The 21,187-nt window shown below is 40.5% G+C and overlaps 1 protein-coding gene across 3 annotated transcripts in view; it reads left to right on the top strand.

The window, feature by feature from the left end:
* STARD8 (StAR related lipid transfer domain containing 8) overlaps positions 1–21,187 on the top strand; it is a 780,205-nt gene that overhangs the window by 572,482 nt on the left and 186,536 nt on the right. For all 3 annotated transcript variants that reach the window (XM_044057100.1, XM_044057099.1, XM_044057101.1), the window contains exon 4: positions 16,747–16,810. In XM_044057100.1, the coding sequence (XP_043913035.1) occupies positions 16,747–16,810 (64 nt within the window). The remainder of the gene's footprint in view (positions 1–16,746; positions 16,811–21,187) is intronic.

Raw genomic sequence — 21,187 nt, 5'->3', positions numbered from 1 at the left:
TTCAACATCTGGCGTTTGTAAAAAGGCTTCTAACATGCCTAGGGTACACAATAAATGAAAAGAAATCACAACTGGTACCCTCTCAAAAAATTACATTCCTGGGTTTGTTTGTTTGTTTGTGTCTTTCGACTTTTCTCAATTAGGGGTCGCCACAGCGGAACTCCGGTCCGCTAATGATTGGCAGTTGATTTTTATGTACCGGCTTGCCAAGCCTGACGCACAACCTTCAACGAAGGTACGCCCATTCACGCATGTCTCCACGCAGAAGACGCTCTAGCTGAGAATCGAACCGGACAGCGTCTTACTGTGAGGTGACAATGCTACCGCAGCACCACCACCACGTGCAAGCTTGAATACAACTGCCCAGATGGCTTATTTTACGCCAGACAAACAAAGGCAACTGACTATATATTTCAAACAGATGGCAACAAAAACCCAGTTATATGCAAGACAAATTCTGCAGGCTTTGGGGTTCATGGCATCCTGCATTCTACTAATTCCATATGCAAGACTGAATATGAGGAAACGTCAGTGGTACCTAAAAAGTTTATGGAGTCAACATTGTCACAGTCTGGAAACAATAATTCCTTTCATTCCCTGCCTACAACAGGAGTTTCTTTGGTGGGCAGAGACATGTCACCAAAACAAGGGACTGTCATTCACTCTACCCCCTGCCACTCCAAACCCTAACTACAGATGCGTCAGACTATGTTTGGGGGGCCCACCTGGTGGGGAGATGCATTCAGGGCATATGGAGCCCAAAACCAATGCATCTGCATATCAATCAGAAAGAGATGCTAGCTGTTCAGAATGCCCTGACAGCCTTCAAGGACTTACTTCATCCAGGACAACTACTGATAAAGACGGACAACACCATGGTTATGTGGTACATAAACAAGCAAGGGGGTACACATTCCTACCCCCTTTGCGGACCAGCCATGTAATTGTGGAACACAGCCTTGACTTACCAAGTACATCTTCAAGTTCAATTCCTGCCAGGAAAACAAAATACTCTGGCAGACGACCTAAGCATAAATCTTATGAACCCGCACGAGTGGAAACTGGATCCACAAATCTTCAGCATGGTAACACAGAAATGGGGGAGCCAAGACATAGATCTATTTGTCTCGCCCCAAAACTATCAACTGGACAAATTCTGCACAAGGACTTATCACAGACAAGCATGGGAAGTGGATGCCCTATCCTTCAGTTGGAAAATCCTATCAGTCTATGCCTTTCCCCCTCTGCCTGTTCTCTCCAAGGTCTTACTAAAGGTCAGACAGGAAAAAACAAAAATGATCCTAATTGCTCAGGACTGGCCTCGCCAGCACTGGTACCCAATCCTAAGGAATATGTCTCAGCTTCCTCCTTGGTACTTGCCTCAAATACCTCATCTACTGTCTCCGCAGAACAATCAGATTCTGCACACTCAGCTCCAAACTCTGAACCTTGCAGCATGACTGATCATGTAACTATTCAAATAACACCTCTCAGTAAATCTGTGATGGATGTCAATTTGGAAGCCAGACAGCCTAGTACTAGAAAATCTTATGCTGATAAATGGAAGAGATTCTGTGCTTGGAACCAAGCACAAGGAACGGACACAGCAAAACCAAATATCCCTCAGATTTTACAATACTTGACTGAGATGCTTGACAAGGGCCTATCTTTTTCTTCAATAAAAATTCATGCCTCTGCCATCTCAGCTCATTACAACACGAGCTTCCGATCTTTTCTCATCCTCTGCTAAAACAGTATCTTAGAGAGGCCAAAAATTTAAGGCCTCCCAGAAGATCACCAACTCCTGCATGGGACCTCAATTTTGTGCTGGAAAAACTCACCCTGCCTCCTTTTGAACCAGCAGCTACTGCGGATATAAAGTTTTTGTCTTGGAAAATAGCTTTTCTTTTGGCAATCACTTCAGCAAGAAGGGTTTCAGAACTACAGGCTCTCATGGCTGTGGAGCCTTTTATTACATTTTACCCGGACAGGGTGTCCCTTAGAACCAATCCTTCCTTTATGCCTAAGGTGGTATCCAGTGTGGCTCGTAACCAAACTATTCACCTGCCAACATTTTACTCAAATCCGCAGAACAAGGGGGAGCAGATTCTGCATTCATTGGACGTACACAGACAACTAAAATTCTACTTAAACAGGACCAAATCTGTAAGAAAATCTGAGCAACTACTGGTGGCATTTGCTTCAGGATCAGAGGGGAAGGCTATATCAAAACAGACAATTTCTAAGTGGATAAGCCACTGCATTTCTTTCTGCTACTTGCATCATGGTAAACCTGTGCCCAAGGGAATCAGGTCACATTCCACCAGGGCTACATTTACCTCAGCAGCCTTTCTCAGAGGAGTTCTAACCAAAGACATTCTAGAAGCTGCTACTTGGAGCTCTGTTCATATCTTCACAAAGCATTATCATCTGCCTCTCTTCTCTAAATCCAGGGCAGGCTTTGACACTGCAGTTCTGTAGGGCCTTATAGCTGCTCTGAATGCTATTTAGTTCCATCCTCCCATCCATAGCTTTGGGATTCTACCCAAATGTAATGACTGCAACAGTGAAACACGAAGAACATAGTACAGTTGTGTACACTTACCATAAATGTAGATGTTCAAGTGTATTCACTGTTGCAGTCCGGGTTACCCACCCGCCATCCCCCTTTTCTAGTACTTCTCTTTCCTTCATTATATTCTAAACCCTTTGTGGTGTATTTGCTTTTAGAGGAAGGTAAAGTTTATGTTGCTAAAAGTGCATTTATATATATATATATATATATATATATATATATATTGCTGTTTATATATTTTTATATATATTTTTGCTCCCATTTGGGGGGCACCTGACGTCTGGGGCAAGAAAAACTGAATAAAATGGTGTCGGCTGCATGTTTTATACCCCTGATGACCTGATGTCATGGAAGAGGAGACAGCAACCGACGTAGGACCCAAGACTTTGTTATTCAGGCCAACTGAGGGCAACCTGCCAGCAGATTACCCAAATGTAATGACTGCAACAGTGAATACACTCGAACATCTACATTTATGGTAAGTGTACACAACTGTATCTCCATCAACAGATCCTTTTCTAGGTCAAGTATATAGTCCATTCCTAGAATGACCTAACTCTTTGTCGGGAGTATCCACTAGATCCAGCAGGAGCCTTTCCGAGTTTGAAGTGGTACGTCTTGTGGATCAGCTGTTGACTTCTATCCCTTCTGAACTGAGCCTTCCTCAACTCCATGATTGGGCTGCGGGCTCTTCGGCTCGGAGTACGGTTTCGAGTGTATCTACGGTTCCGTCCATGGTGCCAGGAGCTCTGTCTGCACTGATCCTGTTTGAGGCTCCACCCTCAGGAGCAGGTTCGGCCGAGCGTGTGTGTGACCTTGGTTCCGAGGTTGTCCTTCTCAGTTCTGGGCTCCCTCCCTCTTTGGGCAGACCTACTTTCTGAGCTATGGAGAGGGCACTTGCTTCTGGAAGCATTCCACCGACATCGGAACCCCAGACCTCTTTTTCCCCTGAGCTACAGCTGTCACAAGCCACCGCCCTGGGACACCGGGCAGGAATGTCGCAGGAGACCCCGTTACAGGACACCCCCTCTTCCGAGTCCTCATCAGAGGCCCCCGCTGAGGAGTCGCCATGGAAGAAATGCAAGAGGAAGCATGAAGACTCCCCCGAAGAGTCTCTGACAGAGGATATGGATTTCGATGATGGTGAAGGGTCCCCATGATCACCCCCTGATGATGTCTCTTTTGGGGACATCCTTGAAATGTTGAAACAGAGGGGTGATTGGAAGCCCACTAGCCCTTCTTCCGAGGAGTCTGTGTTTCTGCAGGCTTTCTGTGCCCAGCGGTCTTCCTCTTGAGTGACCCCCGCCTGCGGGCGAGCTGGTACAACTCGTGGTGCAGCACTGCCAGAAGAACCCTGATTCTGTTGAGTCAATCCTTCGGAGACCTGACAAGATACTATCCCCCCCCCCCGAGGAAAACCCACATTGGTCAAGAGGTTTACCAGTTGATGCTATGGTGGTGGTGGCAGCCACGAAAAAGGATCTCGCTGAAGAGAGTCATACTGTTCATCCACCCAACAGAGAGTCCCAGGCTGTAGACAGATTAGAGAAGCGAGCTTTTGCTTCAGCGACTTTTGCCTTACGGTCTCTGAATTACTTGGCACATTTTACGAGGCTCCAAAGAGACTTGGTTTCCGAACTCTCTGAAAGGCTTGCAGGACAGGTGTCTGATGGGGTAAGAGACAAAGTTGTCTCGCAGCTCGCAACTCTGGAATCGATCTCCAATTCATCCAAGAGGTTGCTCTCACATGCAATCTAAGGGGCGGCTAGAGCGGCAGGTTCAGGCATAGTTATGAGACGCCATGCCTGGATGCGCCTCTGTGACTTTGCGGACCGTTTCAAGTCTTCTTTCCTGAACGCTTCAATCAAAGCATCTTCCCTTTTTGGCCCCAAGGTTAAAGACACCCTGGCCAGGTGTGAGAAGGACGGTAAGACCTTGTCTGACATAGGTCTACGTTTTTCCAATCCACATCGTTCCTTTTCCAGGAACCAGAGGAGCAGAAAAATGTGGCACAAAAAAATCTCAGGGTCCTTTCCATGCCACACCTGGCGATAATACCCCCAGGGGCAGAGGGGGTAACAATTCTGGAAGACGCCCCTACCGAGGCAGAGGGGATCCTTGTAACCAGGAACCCAGGGATTCTTTCTCTGGGCAGCCTTACCAGCACTCCTGAAGAGCGGCCCGATTGCTTTCCTCTGGAAGCAGTCAGGGGACGTTTCTCTCTGCACTGCGCTGCCTGGCATTCAATAACTTCCGACTGTTGGGTGCTACACCATTCCCCCATCACTTACCCAAAGCTTCCGACATAACTTCCCGACGTTCCACTCAGTCAAAGGGAAGAAGCAGCTGCAGAAATAAACAAGCTGTGTCAAAAAAGAGTCATCCAGATAGTCCCACCAGACCAGTGTGGATCCAGATTCTACTCAAGATTCTTTTAGGTGCCAAAAAAGACAGGTGACTGGGGGCCAGTTCTGGATCTCAGCAATTTGAACAAGTCCGTTGCCCAAATGAAATTCCGGATGTTTACGATTCAGTCCATTCTCCCTTTTCTAAGGGAAGACGATTGGATGTGCTCGATAGATCTCTGGGACGCGTATTACTACATCAAAATGGAAAAATGCTCCAGGAGTCTAATCCACTTCCGGATAGGAGCCAATCACTACCAATTTCGTGCCCTGCTGTTCGGATGCTACGGCCCCCAGAGTGTTCACAGAGTGCATGGCAGTGTCACAGCTCATTTGAGACTGCAAGGATTCTGGGTGTTTCCGTATTTGGATGATTGGCTCCTTACCGCCCCACCAAGCATCTTCTGTTAGCAGCTCTGCAGTACACTCTTTCCCTAGTGAGACATTTGGGAATAACGATAAACTGGGAGAATTCCATCCTTGCTCCAACTGAGTCCATAGAGTTCATTGGAGCAGTCTTTGACACCCGTTCTTGTCTGGTGTCTCTCCCAGTTTACAGACTTCAGAGATTGAGGCTCCAGCTGCAGGTGGTACTCTGTCAAAACAAAGCCTCAGCAAGGGAGGTTCTTCAGCTTTTAGGATCCATGGCAGCTGCCATACCGATAGAGCATCTTTTGAAACTACTTATGCGAATACTTCAATGGCTTCTGCTATCTCAGTGGTTTCCAAATCACCACCCTCTATGCTTTCAGATTCAGATAACCAGTTGTTGCAAATAGGACCTTCTTTGGTGGATGAGGTTAGAGACAGAACTTTGGAGCCGCCATTCCATCCTCCCCAACCCGAAGCCATTGTGACCACGGATGCTTTCCCGATAGGGTGGGGGGGGGGGCATTTTCAGGTAAAGACAGTCCAAGGAGCATGGTCCACTATGGAGGCCAACCTGCATATCAATGTTCTAGAACTGAGAGCGGTGCTTTTAGCGTTGCAAGCATTCCAATCTGTTCTTCCTTCTGGAACAATCGCAATTCAGTCAGACAACATGTCAGTAGTCTAATATATCAACAAGCAAGGAGGAACCAAGTGTTATCCCCTATGTTGAGAGGTCATGAGAATTTGGCATTGGGCGATAGCTTCCAACTGCTTTCTGATAGCAACGCATATCCCAGGGAATTCAAACGTGATTGCAGACAAGTTGAGCAGATGTATTCTCCTGCCTCAGGAGTGGTCCCTCGATCCCAATGTAGTGGTGAAAACTTTCAGCCATTAGGGCCAGCCTTGCTGCGACCTGTTCGCCTCCCCTTCAAACAACAAATGTAGCAACTATTTTGCCCTATTTCCCCCACAGGGGGAGTCCCCGAGGTACATGCTGATTCACGATTGGCCCACGGGACTGCTATATGCCTATCCCCCCATCCATCTGATTCCCCAATTCATAAAGAAAGCTATTCAGTTGAAATGCAAAGTGATCCTCATAGCCCCTTTTTGGCCTTGACAAGTTTGGTTCCCCTTCCTTCGGCCTCATCTAATATGTCGACCATGGATTCTGGACCCTTTTCCAGACCTGATTTCTCACCCCCAAGGGTTGAGTCACCTGAACCTATCTAGTCTCAAGCTGACAGCTTGGTTTCTCCATTTCCGTTAGTCGCCAGGCAGGATAACCTTCCCTCACCTGCACGTGACATTATCCTGGCCTCACACCAACCATCTACCAGATGGCTATATCTAGACAAATGGAAGAGATTCTCTATTTGGTCTAAGAAAAGAAGGTTAGACCCGTACTCGGCTCCAGTTGCAGCAGTCTTACAATATCTGTCAAAATTTTTCGAGGATGGAACTGCAGCTTCTACCATACGTGTACATCTAGCGGCTATTTCTAACTTTCATGATGGGTTTGATAATTCTCCTCTCATCTCTCTTTGGTTATGCAAAACCTTTCTTAAAGGGATCTCACACATTAGGCCTTCAATCAGACAACCTATAGAGCTGTGGAACCTCACTGTCTACACTCTTTGGATGTACATAGACAACTGAGGTTTTATTTAGACAGAACCAAAGCAGTATGTAAAAGTGACCAACTTTTCATTTCCTTCTCTGGACCTAGAATGGGAAATTCTATCTTCAAGGTGACTATCTAAATGGCTAAGGGACTGTATACACTACATCTGTTCACTTGCGAAAAAGCTTATACCACAGAATGTTAAAGCCCACGCTACCAGATCTATGGCAACTTCTGTAGCCTTCCACTCGAGAGCCTCTATGGATGATATTTGTGCAGCAGCCAAATGGGCTAACCCCCACATCCTTATTAATCATTACAAATTGGATGTGGTCTCCATAGGGAGAGCTGCCTTTGGATCAATGGTGCTCAGGAACATTCTTCCATAAGGGCTGACCAAGGAACACAAGTTAGCTTGGGATTCTGTTCCATCAGTGATGAATGGAAAGAAGATTAACAACATCAGATAAAGAAGTTATGTCTTACCATAATGTTCCATCTGTGTTGTTGATCTTCTTTCATTCATCACTTTCCACCCTCCTTCCCCCTCCAAAGGCTCCTGGGGGATACTTTGGGTCCAAGTGGTGAGTTAGGGCATTTGCGTAGAAATGATGTCTGCTTTATTAATACTCGGCAAACTTGATCTGTGGTAACAAGGAGAAGGGCACTATGGGTAAAAGCTTAGCTTCAGAGTTTTTTGGCTGGCGCAAGCTTGGTATTAGGTCGACTTGGTTCCGAGGGCTCGAAACCGAACCCATCAGTGATGAATGAAAGAAGATAAACAACACAGATGGAACGTTATGGTAAGACATAACTTCTTTTTTTAGTTATTCAGTACCTTTGCAGAGAACCTCCGGAATATCAATTCATAGTTACATTATTTTCTTTGAGTGTAACTAGATGTCTGCAGTTTGACACCTTGAAACTTGCAAGGCTTGTTACTGTGACTCAAGAACAAGTAGTTCAAAGTGATATGATCTTTACCATATTATAGTCTTGGAAGTGCATTTTCACAGTGCTTTCCTTTTATAATTTTCTATGCTACCTTTTTTTTTTTTTCTTTTTCAAGCAGTAACAGACAGGAAAAAACAGCTGGTGTCACTGTTTAAATTTTCTGCTGAAGTAACTTCAGCAGCTGTTTCAGTAGCTACCATGTAGATTAGTTTCTATTTTTTAAGAATTTTTCCTCCCAGATGATTCTGCTTTACTCCCAGTAAGTGGTAAAAAAGTTGAACTACTACAAGAGCTGTGTGTTCTTGGACGGTAATATTTTATTACACATGAAAGAAATGTAGTTTGAAATCAGACTGAAAACTACATGTTGCAAAAGTTATTGTAGTACTGAGATTACTTATTTGGTGTTTTTAACTGTAAAGGCAGTGTTTGCTACGTAAGACTTATTTTCCTATCCTCATCCTTTGGATGAGTGGAGACCTAAGTGAAGAAGCCAAAGTCTTGGGTAGTTTACTAAATGAGGGACACTATGGCCAGCAAAAGGAGGAAGCTTCTCCATCAGTACCCAGTACAGTGAAATATTAACTGTGAAACAAGGGACTATATTACCTATGCAGCAGTGTAGTATTCTATGGTACTTTACATTTTAGTAAAATATACATTGTGAAATCAGTTGTTACTTATAACTCGCAGTCTTCCTGTTAGAAATAGATGCTCTGTGGCAAGATGAAAACTGTGGAAGTAGATGATTATGCTAACTGCATAAAAATAAATTAGTCCATAGCTATATTTTATGTTACACTGCTACTTAATTTAAAGCTTTGTCATTTTAACCTCAGCGAAACCTTAACAGATAATAAAAAAAAATCTGTCTTTGGGCCACATTGTAATATTATGGCTGTCTGTATTTAGGCAGTTGCTGATGCAAACCATACAAGTCTGGATTTGCTGGTGCCATCAGAGAATAAAAACGTTGTCTTCTGTAGTTTATGTTAGATGTCTTCCTGTAATTGACTAAGATACGGAACACGTCAGTGCTGCAGATCTAATTCCTACTACTGTTATTCCATTAAAAATACTTTGTCTTATTTATAAATTCTCTGCTGAAATGTCCATTGGCATATTTTGTACCAGAACTGCTTGTACTTCTTGTGGTTATGACAAATGCCAACTTGAAAGATCTCTACCAATACTGAGTAAATTTCTTGTATTTGTAGCAATGTTGCTACTTTAGATTTTGCTCTGTAACTAGGGCTCTGACTGAAATGGCTGAAACGTGTTTCTGGACAACTCCTCAGATTTTGTCAACAGATACATTTCTCTGCCTCATGCACATACATATTCACATACACATACAGACAGACACACACACACATGCACATACAGACAGACAGAAACACATGCTTGTGTATATATATACATATGTATTCAATTATGAAGCCATGTTATGAAATGCCATTAAAATTCTTACAGTACAATTGCTGCATACCTTGAAACTCAGTTCACTGGCAAAAAGTAATTAAACTTGACAGCCCGTAAACACAAATACTGGATATACATATGCTCACAGCCATGTTGGCCATTAGCAAATGAGCAAAAAATAAAACCAAAACAAGAAGCATTTTTTGAAGGGAATGACCCACACATCACTCCACTAATTATTCTCCCTCTGCGGTTCTGTATCTTAGAGAAAGAGCTAATACATTAACAAAAAAAAATCCTTTCTTCAAGAAGTTGCACGTTTAGAGTGTATGTAAACAGGTTACATTTTGAACATAGAATGTTTGTTATGCATAGAGCAAGCAACACAGGGAACTGCTGTCTTGAGCAACTGTGTTATGATCAGCCTCATTTTGAGTATCAAGCATGTCACTGCAAGTCTCTTAAAACAATTAACAACATGTTTTGCAGTAATACAGTGGAGCCTTGAAGCTCAGTTGAATGTGTCTTAGAACTTTGTCAGGCAGTCAGTCAAATTAGTAATTTTCTTTTTAGCTTAAAATTAACACAAGAATTGTTGCCACCCTTACAGCCCATTTATAAATAAAATGCCAGTATTGAAACTACATATGCGTTGGCCAAGGCTGAGGTATTGCAGCTCTGGGAGGAGACCTTACTAACATGATGGAGGACGAGGTAGGATTTTGTTTAACAAGCAACTGCACTTTAGGTCTGAGGCAGAAGTTCTCTGCAGACTAGGTGGACAAAATACCCCTTATCTGAAGATTATACCTCTGTTTCTAAAGTGAAAGACATTGCTCTATAGATATAGAATGGTGGGTGGCTTTGTTGTGCAGCAGGAGTCATATGGACAGTCTAGAACTTGAGCAGAGTCGTACTATGTAGGCTGTAATTATATGGTGAATTTGATGATAAGAAACTTCCCAGAAAACTAAAAATGTGTAATTGCATCTTAGAAATTGTTGTCTGCGTGGTATATGCTATGTTATGGTGTAATGAGTTTCATTAATTTTACATAGCCATATTTGTATCTATCTATCTATATGTCTATCTCTCTAGATAGATATCTAGATAAGCTTTACATATATTATATAGATAGACAGATATAGATATAGATATAGGGGTCTATGTCAGATGATCGAGTATTCAGAAACTTAAAATTCATACTAAGACCATATGAATGAGTTTCCAAAAACTTGAACATCAAAAGACACCAAAAAACTCCACCCTGCAAGTTATATATACCAACTCTGAGATTGCACTACAGTGAGGAAGAGAGTAAATTTCCTCATCTGCACTGTACTGCAATCTCCATTCAAAACTTCTGGTTTTCAAAAACTTGATCATATGCTCTCGACCATATGAATTTTGAGATTCTGAAAACTCGGTCAGCTGATAGGAACCCAGATATGGTTCTATACATTTTTTCCATTTTTGTTAAATAGTCTAATTTTAAATATTTTCCATTGAAAATAATTTTGCATGAAATGAGTAGCTTTGACTAGCAGGAAGGAAATTAATTAGTGTGCCATCTTGGTAGAACAAAAAACAAAATGTTTCTAACAGGAATAGTTATGAAAAGATAATATAATGCACTAAAATAATTTTTGACAAACTGCTGTGAATATTAGATTTTAAAACTTTTGAAAAGTGATTCAGTGTATCAAGTAATAAATGACTTTTTTTCCTGGAGGATTTTAGTATTAAGTAATAGTGAGTATTTATAGATTGAAACTAGTGATGGATGGAAAAGCCACAGTAGCGAATTTGTGAAGACTGTAACTAAGCTGTTAATTGCAAATATGTAGTAAGAGCTTATTGTACCCCTAATGCTAAATTATAGAAAACTGCTGTTGTCTTGGACTAGTAGAAGTTTTTACGAATCTGGAAGAGTGCCAATTAGATGACTTTACTCAGATATTGGCATGGTCTGTGAAATCCTAGGATTATCACTAAATTGCTTAATAACTAATTAAATTTAACTTCAGTTAATATCTTTGAAACATTATTGCATTTTGACTCATCCTTGTGCTAGATCTTTGATGTGGTTGTTTATTATTTTGTCTGTTTTATATTATTTAACTTTAATTATTGTATAACATATTTTATTATGCAAATAAGTGACATAATTTGCATAATAAATAAAGTGAATTTGTGAAGACTGTAACTAAGCTGTTAATTGCAAATATGTAGTAAGAGCTTATTGTACCCCTAATGCTAAATTATAGAAAACTGCTGTTGTCTTGGACTAGTAGAAGTTTTTATGAATCTGGAAGAGTGCCAATTAGATGACTTTACTCAGATATTGGCATGGTCTGTGAAATCCTAGGATTATCACTAAATTGCTTAATAACTAATTAAATTTAACTTCAGTTAATATCTTTGAAACATTATTGCATTTTGACTCATCCTTGTGCTAGATCTTTGATGTGGTTGTTTATTATTTTGTCTGTTTTATATTATTTAACTTTAATTATTGTATAACATATTTTATTATGCAAATAACTGACATAATTGAAGACGGGTAATGAAATGTGTATAATTATGGCTTGTCATTAGTCAAGAATTTGTAAACTATGTGCTTTAATCTTGTTGCTTTATTAACATTGTTGTACAGTGCTTATCAAATGGCTGCTACAAACTGGTAGTTGTAATCTGGAAAATTATGTGTATTCTTTTTATGTCTAAGGTTTTCAGAACTCTGTGATTCTAACAGTGCCAAAGCAGACTTTTTTTCTGTAGTTGTGTGCTTACATTTGTAAATTGCACTGTTAAAATTCACTATTTAATAGACTTCTAGCAGTATAATCATCAGATATTCACACAGTTGGTGTTGTCTTGCTTCCATGCTAGCCTTATTTATATATTTATTTTATTTGTTGACTGGGAAAGTCCACTGGGCCTATGAAGAGCCCATTTTCAGTGGAGGCCCGGGGAGAAAAGCTCCACAATATTGCATACAAGAGAATAATTAAATACAAATGAAACAATGTTAATACATGGAAAATTTGCTTGCAAAGCAAGTGTAAAAAGCATATATGTAACAAAGATAATGCACATTAACTATAAGCACATTAACTACAAACAAAGGTCTTAGTCTGCTTGAGAGAAAAGGTAATACATAGGATGAATGTAATGTGGGAGGTCAATATCACGTGGAAGAAAGTGATAGTAGAAGAGGTAAAGTGTAATAATGTGATTGATATGGCAAAGTAAATAGAAGTCAGTTGTGGGCAGGAAAGAAGGATGCAGAAGTATGTGCGTTATAAGCAAGAGTATAGGTATATAGTAGTGTGGGGCTAGAAGCAAAGGAGTATAGATATACAGGTACAAAGCAAGAGAAAAAAGAATGAGTTAGAAGCATGACGTAGGTGGGAGAGAGAAACAAGAAAGTAATAGGCAAGAGTTGAGGAGAGTACTAAAAAAGGTTGATAGTGATAGGGTTCTAGAGTGGGATATCAGGTGTTTGGGTGTTTTGGTGGGGTACAGGAGCATATCTAGTGAGAGAGGAGATGTACTTTTAAGAACTTTTTGAAGAAGGCAGGATTGCTGATAATTCTGAGAGAGGGAGGAAGAGCGTTCCATAGCTTGGAGATGGCATAGGAATATAGCATTTTGCCAGCTGAGAGTTTGGGTTTCTCTATAGACAGCAACATTTTGTTTTCTGGCCTGAGGTGGCGAGTGGGATGGTATGTGGTCAGTATGGATGACAGGGAAGGGCGGATTTCTAATTGGAAGATTAACTTGTGGGCTGTGGTTAATTGTAGGTAAGTAAGGTGGTGGGGAGATTCTAGCCATTTGAGTTGATGCAGTGAGGAGCAGTGGTGTGTAGAGTATTTTGAGTTTATAGCAAATTTGGGTATTTTATTGTAGCAGGAGTCAAGCTTACTTTTTAGGGAGGATGGTAGGTTGGTGAAGATGGGGACACCATACAGCAGAGTAAGGAGAAGAAACAAAGAGGCTAGGGTCTTTTTAGCAGATAGGCTGAGGAAGTAGTTGTGCCTGTATAGGGTACCAAGCTTTTGATGTGTCTTCTTAATGTCACTGTGGATATGAAGGTCAAAAGTTAATTTGTCATTGATAATGACTCCTAGCAATTTTGTACTAGGGACAACTTCTAAGACAGTGTTGTTTTGGGAAGTGACAGTAAATAGAGATTTATTGATAGGGCTAGTTTTTGAGAGGGTAAATAATAGGAGTTTAGTTTTATTGGGGTTAAGGGTGAGGTGATTCTTGGACATCTAGTCCTCAGTAGAGTTGAATCCTTCTTGGATCAGATACTGTAATTCAGCGAGAGATTTTGAGGAGCAGATTATTGTTGAGTCATCAGCATATTGGATCACGGAACTATGTGTTAGAGTTTGATGAAAGTTGTTGACAAATATGCTGAAAAGGAGGGGACCCAGTATTGAACTCTGGGGAACACCTGTATTTGTAGAGATGAAAGGGCCGGAGGAGTGCTGCCAGTTGGTGGATTGCTGCCTGTTATTGAGGTAGTTGGTAAATCAATGAAGGGAGGGAGGGGATAATCCTAGGTTAGAGAGTTTGGTAATTAGTACAGAATGTGAAATAATGTCAAATGCCTTAGAAAGATTGAGAAAGAGAGCCGAGACTAAGGAGCCAGAATCACAAGCTTTATTAACTGTATGTGTAAAGGAAGTAAGGGCAGCGTTGGTGCTATGGCCGGGCCTGAAGCCGTGTTGAGTGGGAGAAAGCAGTTGGTGCTTTACTAAGTGATTTAGGAGCTGAGTGTAGATACATTTCTCAAGTATTTTAGAGATGGGGGAGAGAATGGCTATAGGATGGAAGTTTGAAATGTCTGAGTTATTGCTGCCTTTGTGCAGAGGGATGACAAATACTTTCTTCCAGATGTCTGGAATGCAGGATTCTTGAATTGACCTATTGAGGAGGATGCTGACAGGGTGGGCGATGGAAGGGGCTGCTAGTTTTAGGTATTCTGAAAGTAAATTACCAGGGGCATTTGTACAAGGTTTTAGTTTCTGGAGAAGTTTGTGGATGGTGGATTTGGGAGTGGGTGATAGAGAGAATTTGGTTAGGGGGTTTGAAGGATTGTATGATGATGGTAGTCCTATAATATCTGGGTTGATGGGTGGGAAAGTGGTTGTAAGTTTGGTGATGGTGTCAATAAAATATGTATTGAAGAGTATAGCTAGCTCAGAGCGGGTTTTATCTATGTTTGGGCACGGAGTATTATTAGTGCCTGAGTGGAGTAGGGAATTAATGACTCCCCAGAATTTCTTGGGATTTTGTTTATTCTGGTCTTGCATAGATAGGAAGTACTCTTTTGTTTTTGGCAACTAAACTTTTAGTTTGATTTCAAAGTGGTTTGTAACAGTTGAGGATGGAGGGTGTTTTGTTTTTTTGCCAGGTTTTACAGGCACTGTCCCTAGAGGACATGAGTTGCTTTGTGGCTTTTCACAGTCACCAGGCATGTTTAGATTCTCTAACTTGCTACTTATGATTTCCCCATTTATTTTACCTCACTTATCTTTTTTATACCACATCAGCCCCTTTGGTTATTTATTTTAATTATTTCTTTATTTTAGTTTGATAGTTGTGTAACTGAACTGGTTGACAGGCACATTTTATCCCTGACTGAGACACATTGGTTTATTTAGCTTGCTCTTTGCCTCATGGGATTCTTCTTCTTTCTTGTAAAAATTAAACTTTTTGGCCTCTATCTTTAGGAAACTAGGATGAGTAAGAGTAGATGTACACTGGCTGAGGTCATCCTATCACAGACTTTCCAGCTTTTTTTCTTTTTTTTCAGTAACAGCTATACATTTCCATACTTCTCAGAGTCTCTTGTATTATACTGGTGCATAAAGCATGCTACTCCATTTATGTTTTTGGTCAGGATGAATGCCAGTTCTGCATGCTTGCAGGAGTCCTTAGTGCCTGGTTGTAGCCTATAGTCTACTTGTAAGGAATAACACTGCAGGAGACTGTTCCAAAGCCTACTCTCAAATAAGGATATCTAGCTGATGGACACATGATGCTTCTTCTCTCCCTGCCTACTCAATACCATTGAGATGGCTAGATGACCCTTCAGTGCAAACATAAATGGGGGCATATCAGGTGGTGTTTAGACACCCATGCTGCTTATCTCTTTTGCAGACTTCATGTTATTTAATTCCTGTTGTTAGTCTGTGTCACTGACAATAAAGTAATATAGCACAGAAGGTGAAACCTGAAAATCCCAACAAACTGTGTTGTCTATGTTTTAATTTGGTTTCACACTAAGTCTCCTAGTTAGACCAAAGCTCTCCCAGGCCTCCCCTTAAAAGAAGGACTTGTGCTTATTGTACTTATTTAGCGAAGAGCATATGTGCTTGCACACACACCCACACACACACACCCACACACACACACCCACACACACACACCCACACACACACACACACACACACACACACACACGTGCACACATTGACATATCGGTCAAAAGGCTTGAACACACTGGTTTATCAAATTAAATGAAATCTGTTTAAAACAGCATTTTTGCACATGGAGAACCTCGTACCACCATCCCATACCTGACATCTCTGTATGAAATAACTGTGATATCACACAATAGTGGTGAAAAGAAGAAACTTCTGAATCCCCACTGTTTTTAGTCTCAGTCCAAACTCCAAAACATGGTAGTAATTTGATGCACCTGCAGTTTGACCAGAGCATGTTGATGATTTTGCAACTGAACTGTAGATTCTCCATAAAAGTACTGCATTTTATCTATGCACACAAACAGACACATGGACATGTGTGTGTGTGTGTGTGTGTGTGTGTGTGTGTGTGTGTGTGTGTGTGTGTGTGTGTGTGTGTGTGTGTGTGTATATATATATATATATATATATATATATACATATATATACATATGTGTGTGTGTGTGTGTATATATATATATATATATATATATATGTATATATATATATATATATATATATATATATATATATATATATATATATATATATACACATACACACACATATATATTTATTTATGCGTGTGTGTGTGTGTGTGTGTGTGTGTGTGTGTGTGTGTGTGTGTTACCTTCAACCACTCAAACTCTCAAGAGTTTGTGCACTTAAAATATCAGCTAAAGAGTTCAAAAATGAACTTTTCAAATTTTACCAGTGTTTTGATGTACGTGATCGTGGTACACTGGGGATTGGTGAATTTGCCTTTTTCCTGCTGTAGTATGATCTTAGGTGCACTTATATTTCGATCTTGTATATGCTTGTGTTTGGTAAGAAATGCTGAGTGGTGATGGTTGCATAATCTTGTATTATTCAAGTCTCATAATGACTTTTTTGTGCTCATCTGTTTAGGAGGCTGATGACCCTCAACACTTGTGCCTCTATGAAGTTAGAAGTCCATTTCCAACGTAAACAGGTAAGTGTTTGCATATACGCTGAGGAAGTAGTTGTGCCTGTATAGGGCACTAAGCTTTTGATGTGTCTTCTTAATGTCACTGTGGATATGTGTGGAGGTGGGAAGGAGATTATCGAGATAATATCCCAGATGTGCTAGAGAGATTTGTCATTTTCCTGCTTGCATCAGTTATTATTATTATTGTTATTATTTATTTGTTAATTGGGTAAGTCCACTGGACATGTGTCTCTTTTCAAGGGTGACCTGGAATCAGTTTCTTGTTAAGTAATTTGTTCAGTCACACACTTTATTAAAGAACTCACTGAAAATTCAGCATTCAGCAGAACTTCATAAAGTTTATTTTGAGCTATGTTTTGTTCAGCAGAGCAGCGGTTTTCTTGTACATTCTATTGAGAATCACCGCAAAGTAATTAGACAACATCCAAATCCTGTTGTTTCTTCTATTTAAGCTGTATTAAAATTTATCAAATGATTCTTATTTGTTTAGCATCAACTGACATAGGGTAAGCTGCAGTATATCTTAGCAGTGATCAGAAAACTGCTGTTAACGCATTGATTCTTGCTTAGTCTTAATATAGTAATAGTGAACGTAACAAAATTCTAGTTTATACAGGTTTTGGCTAAATTTTAATATTTATCAGCTCATTACAACTGTTGTCTGCTTAAACTGTTTTATTTTGGCTACTTAAATTAATTTTTGTTGATGAAAACATCTTTCCAGTTGAGTTTGTTTCCATTAATTCGGACATGTAGTTAAGCAGTAGTAAAATAAATTAAATTTTTACGAAGCAGAATACACTGTATTTCAAGCTAACTTTAAATTGTTATTAATTATGGGGGTGGTATATATTTTATACCTGCTTCAATATTTTTTGCATCATCTGGATGGTGGAGCAGTGGTACAGCGGTTAGCATTGTCACCTCACAGCAATAGGTTCTCCAGTTCGATCCTTGGATGGAGTGCCTTCTGTGCGGATTCTGCATGTCCTCCCTGCGTTTGCATGGGTTTCCTCTGGGTGCCCTGGTGTCCTCCCATATTCCAAAGACATGCAACGTCTGGAGCATTTTTTCCCCAGCCCTCCACTGAAAATGGGTTCTGTCCCAGTTGGACTTTCCCAGTAAACAAATGTTAAATAAATAATATTGCTTGTTTATCTTGTTAGACTTCAGCACATTACTAATGTACTAAACAGGATTGTGTGCGTGTGTTTGGTTGTGTGTTGGTGGGGACTCCTCTTTAATGGTGAATGGAGTGCTTTTGAATTGTCTTCTTGGTTTTATGATGTGGTTTGAAAAACGGGTTGGTAAGCATGGAAACTACCTGAGTCTTTGTGCCATATTTATCTCCTGCCTGATGGTGAGCCTTTCTATACCTAAGATGTGCTGTCAGGATGCAGGGACTGCTCCAGTAGCATCTTTGTGTAAGAAAGCATTTGTGCTACTGTTTCTACGTCAGAGGCATTTGTGCTACTGTTTATAAGTCAGAGTGTTGTTTGAGTAAACTGAATTAATGTCGCAGGTATAAGAATGTCTGCAAATGACTCTGATGTTTTACTGCTCGTCATTGGCGTAATGTCAAAAAAATCAAGCTTGTAACTGTGTTTGACACTAGCTTTCAATTATTAAAAAAAATGGCTATCGAATACAGAAATGTGTACTACTGAAAAAAATGATGTGGACAAATCATTATGTACTAATCAGGATATATCAACAACTTTAAGAGTTCAAGAATGGTTCTATATAACCTATTCTGAATTTCTTTAACAAGTACATGTTAAGATTTTTTGGCAGTTGTGTGTACTTGGGCATAAGTGTCTGTCACAGTGGTGTCACAGATAGTTGATAACAACTTTGGGTTATGAATTACAGTAATGCTTAAATCATAGCTACCATCTCATTCTTTATAGCACGAATCTCAATCTGAGATGACTAGAGACCTCGTAAGGTAGACTACATTCAGCTCAGGGGCACTGACAAAAAAAAACTCAGTCATATAACCGTATGCATAAAAAAATTCAAAGTCCAATGTGTAAGCTAGTTCTAATACGTAAACTGTAACTTTGTTGACAAATTTCAGTAACCATCCAGATGATGCATAAAAGTTACTTCATACAACAGTAGCAATCGTTTGGCAGCCAGTGAATGTATACGAGAGAAAAATAATTTTTAATTGCACTCTTGACTAACATGTTCTTTCAAATGCTTTGGTACAGTGAAACACAAATTGTGTGTGTGAGTGTGTGTGTGTGTGTGTGTGTGTGTGTGTGTGTGTGTGTGTGTGTGTGTGTGTGTATATATATATATATATATATATATATATATATATATATATATATATATATATATATATATATATATATATATATATATATATATATATATATATATATATATATATATATATATATGTATGTATATATATATATATATATATATATATATATATATATATATCTAGGGTCTACTGAAAAAGACCGAAAATCCACTTGTTCGAAAACGAACAGTGGATTCTCGGTTACTTGAAAGTGCACTTAAGCGAAAGTCCACTTCTGCGAAGAACGGTTCAACGAACCGTTAAGTAACACAGGTGCCGAAGCACACTACAGTGGGGAAAGGAAATTTATGTGTTTCCCCCACTGTAGTACGATCTTGGAGTTGGTATATTTAAGTAGGGGGGTGTGTGCAGGAGGGCTTGCCCCCCTGCAAAAACAATGTTACTGTGTTCTTTATCGGTTCATTGAACCGATTTTCGCGGAAGTGCACAAGTGACTTTTCGAATATATACAGTAGACCCATACACATATATATATATATATATATATATATATATATATATATATATATATATATATATATGCACACACACACACACACACACACACACCTAACCCGGACAGAAACACTAAAGGCGGAGGCGTGTCCATATTCATTAAGGATATCCACACCTCCAGGATAGTTGCTCAGCATAATGCATCCGAGATTATCCAAGTGCAACTAACTCTGGGCAAGACTGCAATCTAAATTGTAGCTTGCTACAGATCCCCTACCATGCCCCAGGATTCCCAGTCCTCATTTCTTGATACACTGGAAAATATTAGGGTACAACTTAACACCACCTAACACCCTAATAATGGGTGATTTCAACTACCCCACCATTAACTGTGAAAACTACACATGTACCAACTCTTTTGCTCAACGTTTTCTGGAATTCATAAATTCCAATGCTTTGGATCAACTTATCCACACCCCCACCAGGGGCAGCAGTATCCTAGACCTGGTCATTACCAACATGGGCATCTAGTGTTCCACACCAGACGTCAATTCCTCGTTGGTCAGATCCGAACACAAGCTAATCACCCTAGGTATCCACATCCCACCCCACCCCCCATTAAGGAAACCACCGTAAAAAAATTTTTCCAAAGCCAACGTCACACTTCTTGAGACAGAAGTGGCAAACTTCACAACACCCATGCAGACGGACATTAGCGATACAACTGCTGAATCCTACACAGATGCACTTTATAAGCACTTACACGAGTGCATGGATTGTGCAATCCCTAACAGAACGAAGATGCTTCTTCCAAAAAAAGTAAGCCAGTCTGGTGGTCCCCTGCCATAAACAAACTCTACAACAGAAGAAAGAAACCGTTGCAAAAAATAATAAAATTCCATGATTGGAGGAACTCCCTGGTCAGCCTCATTAAGAAGCTGAGATCCTTCATAAAATCCTCCAAAGCTAGTTAGGAGAACAAAATCGCCACTGATTCTAAAGTCAACCACAAAGCATTCTATAGCTATGTCAAGAATCTCAATGACAACACTCAGATCTGCTCTGATTTACAGCACAATGGCACTAAATATACAGAACCAACTGATATTGCCAACATCCTGGCAGATAGGTTCAGTGCTAACTTTACCCCCCTCTCACCCCCTTAAGGGCCCATCTCTGTACCAGAAGAATGCAAAATTGCTATAATCACGGTTGCACAGGTAAAAGCCACACTCTCCAAAGCCAAGAACACAGCATCCATGGGACCTAACAACATCCCAGGCTGCGTTCTACATGAACTACAGAATGAACTGGCACCTCACCTAAGTACCATGTTCAGTCATAGCCTCACCTCAGGCTTTCTGCCCACTGAATGGCGCACAGTGATGGTTATCCCACTCCACAAAGGGGGAGCCACCACGGACCCCAGGAACTACCGCCCCATTAGCCTGACGAGCCTGGTCTGCAAGGCTATGGAACGTACCATCATGGAATTTATAAACAATGACATTGGTAATCTCCAAACTCTGGACCCCACCCAGTTCAGGTTTGTAAAAGGCAGATCATGTCTCCTAAACCTGATAGACTTCTTTGAAGCGGTCAGCAAA

This window comes from Protopterus annectens, chromosome 15.part0 (assembly GCF_019279795.1).
Source record: "Protopterus annectens isolate FY-2018-M chromosome 15.part0, PAN1.0, whole genome shotgun sequence".
Taxonomy (NCBI): Eukaryota; Metazoa; Chordata; order Ceratodontiformes; family Protopteridae; genus Protopterus; species Protopterus annectens.
Note: the sequence above shows the minus strand (reverse complement) of the source record. Positions and strands in the feature narration are given on the sequence as shown.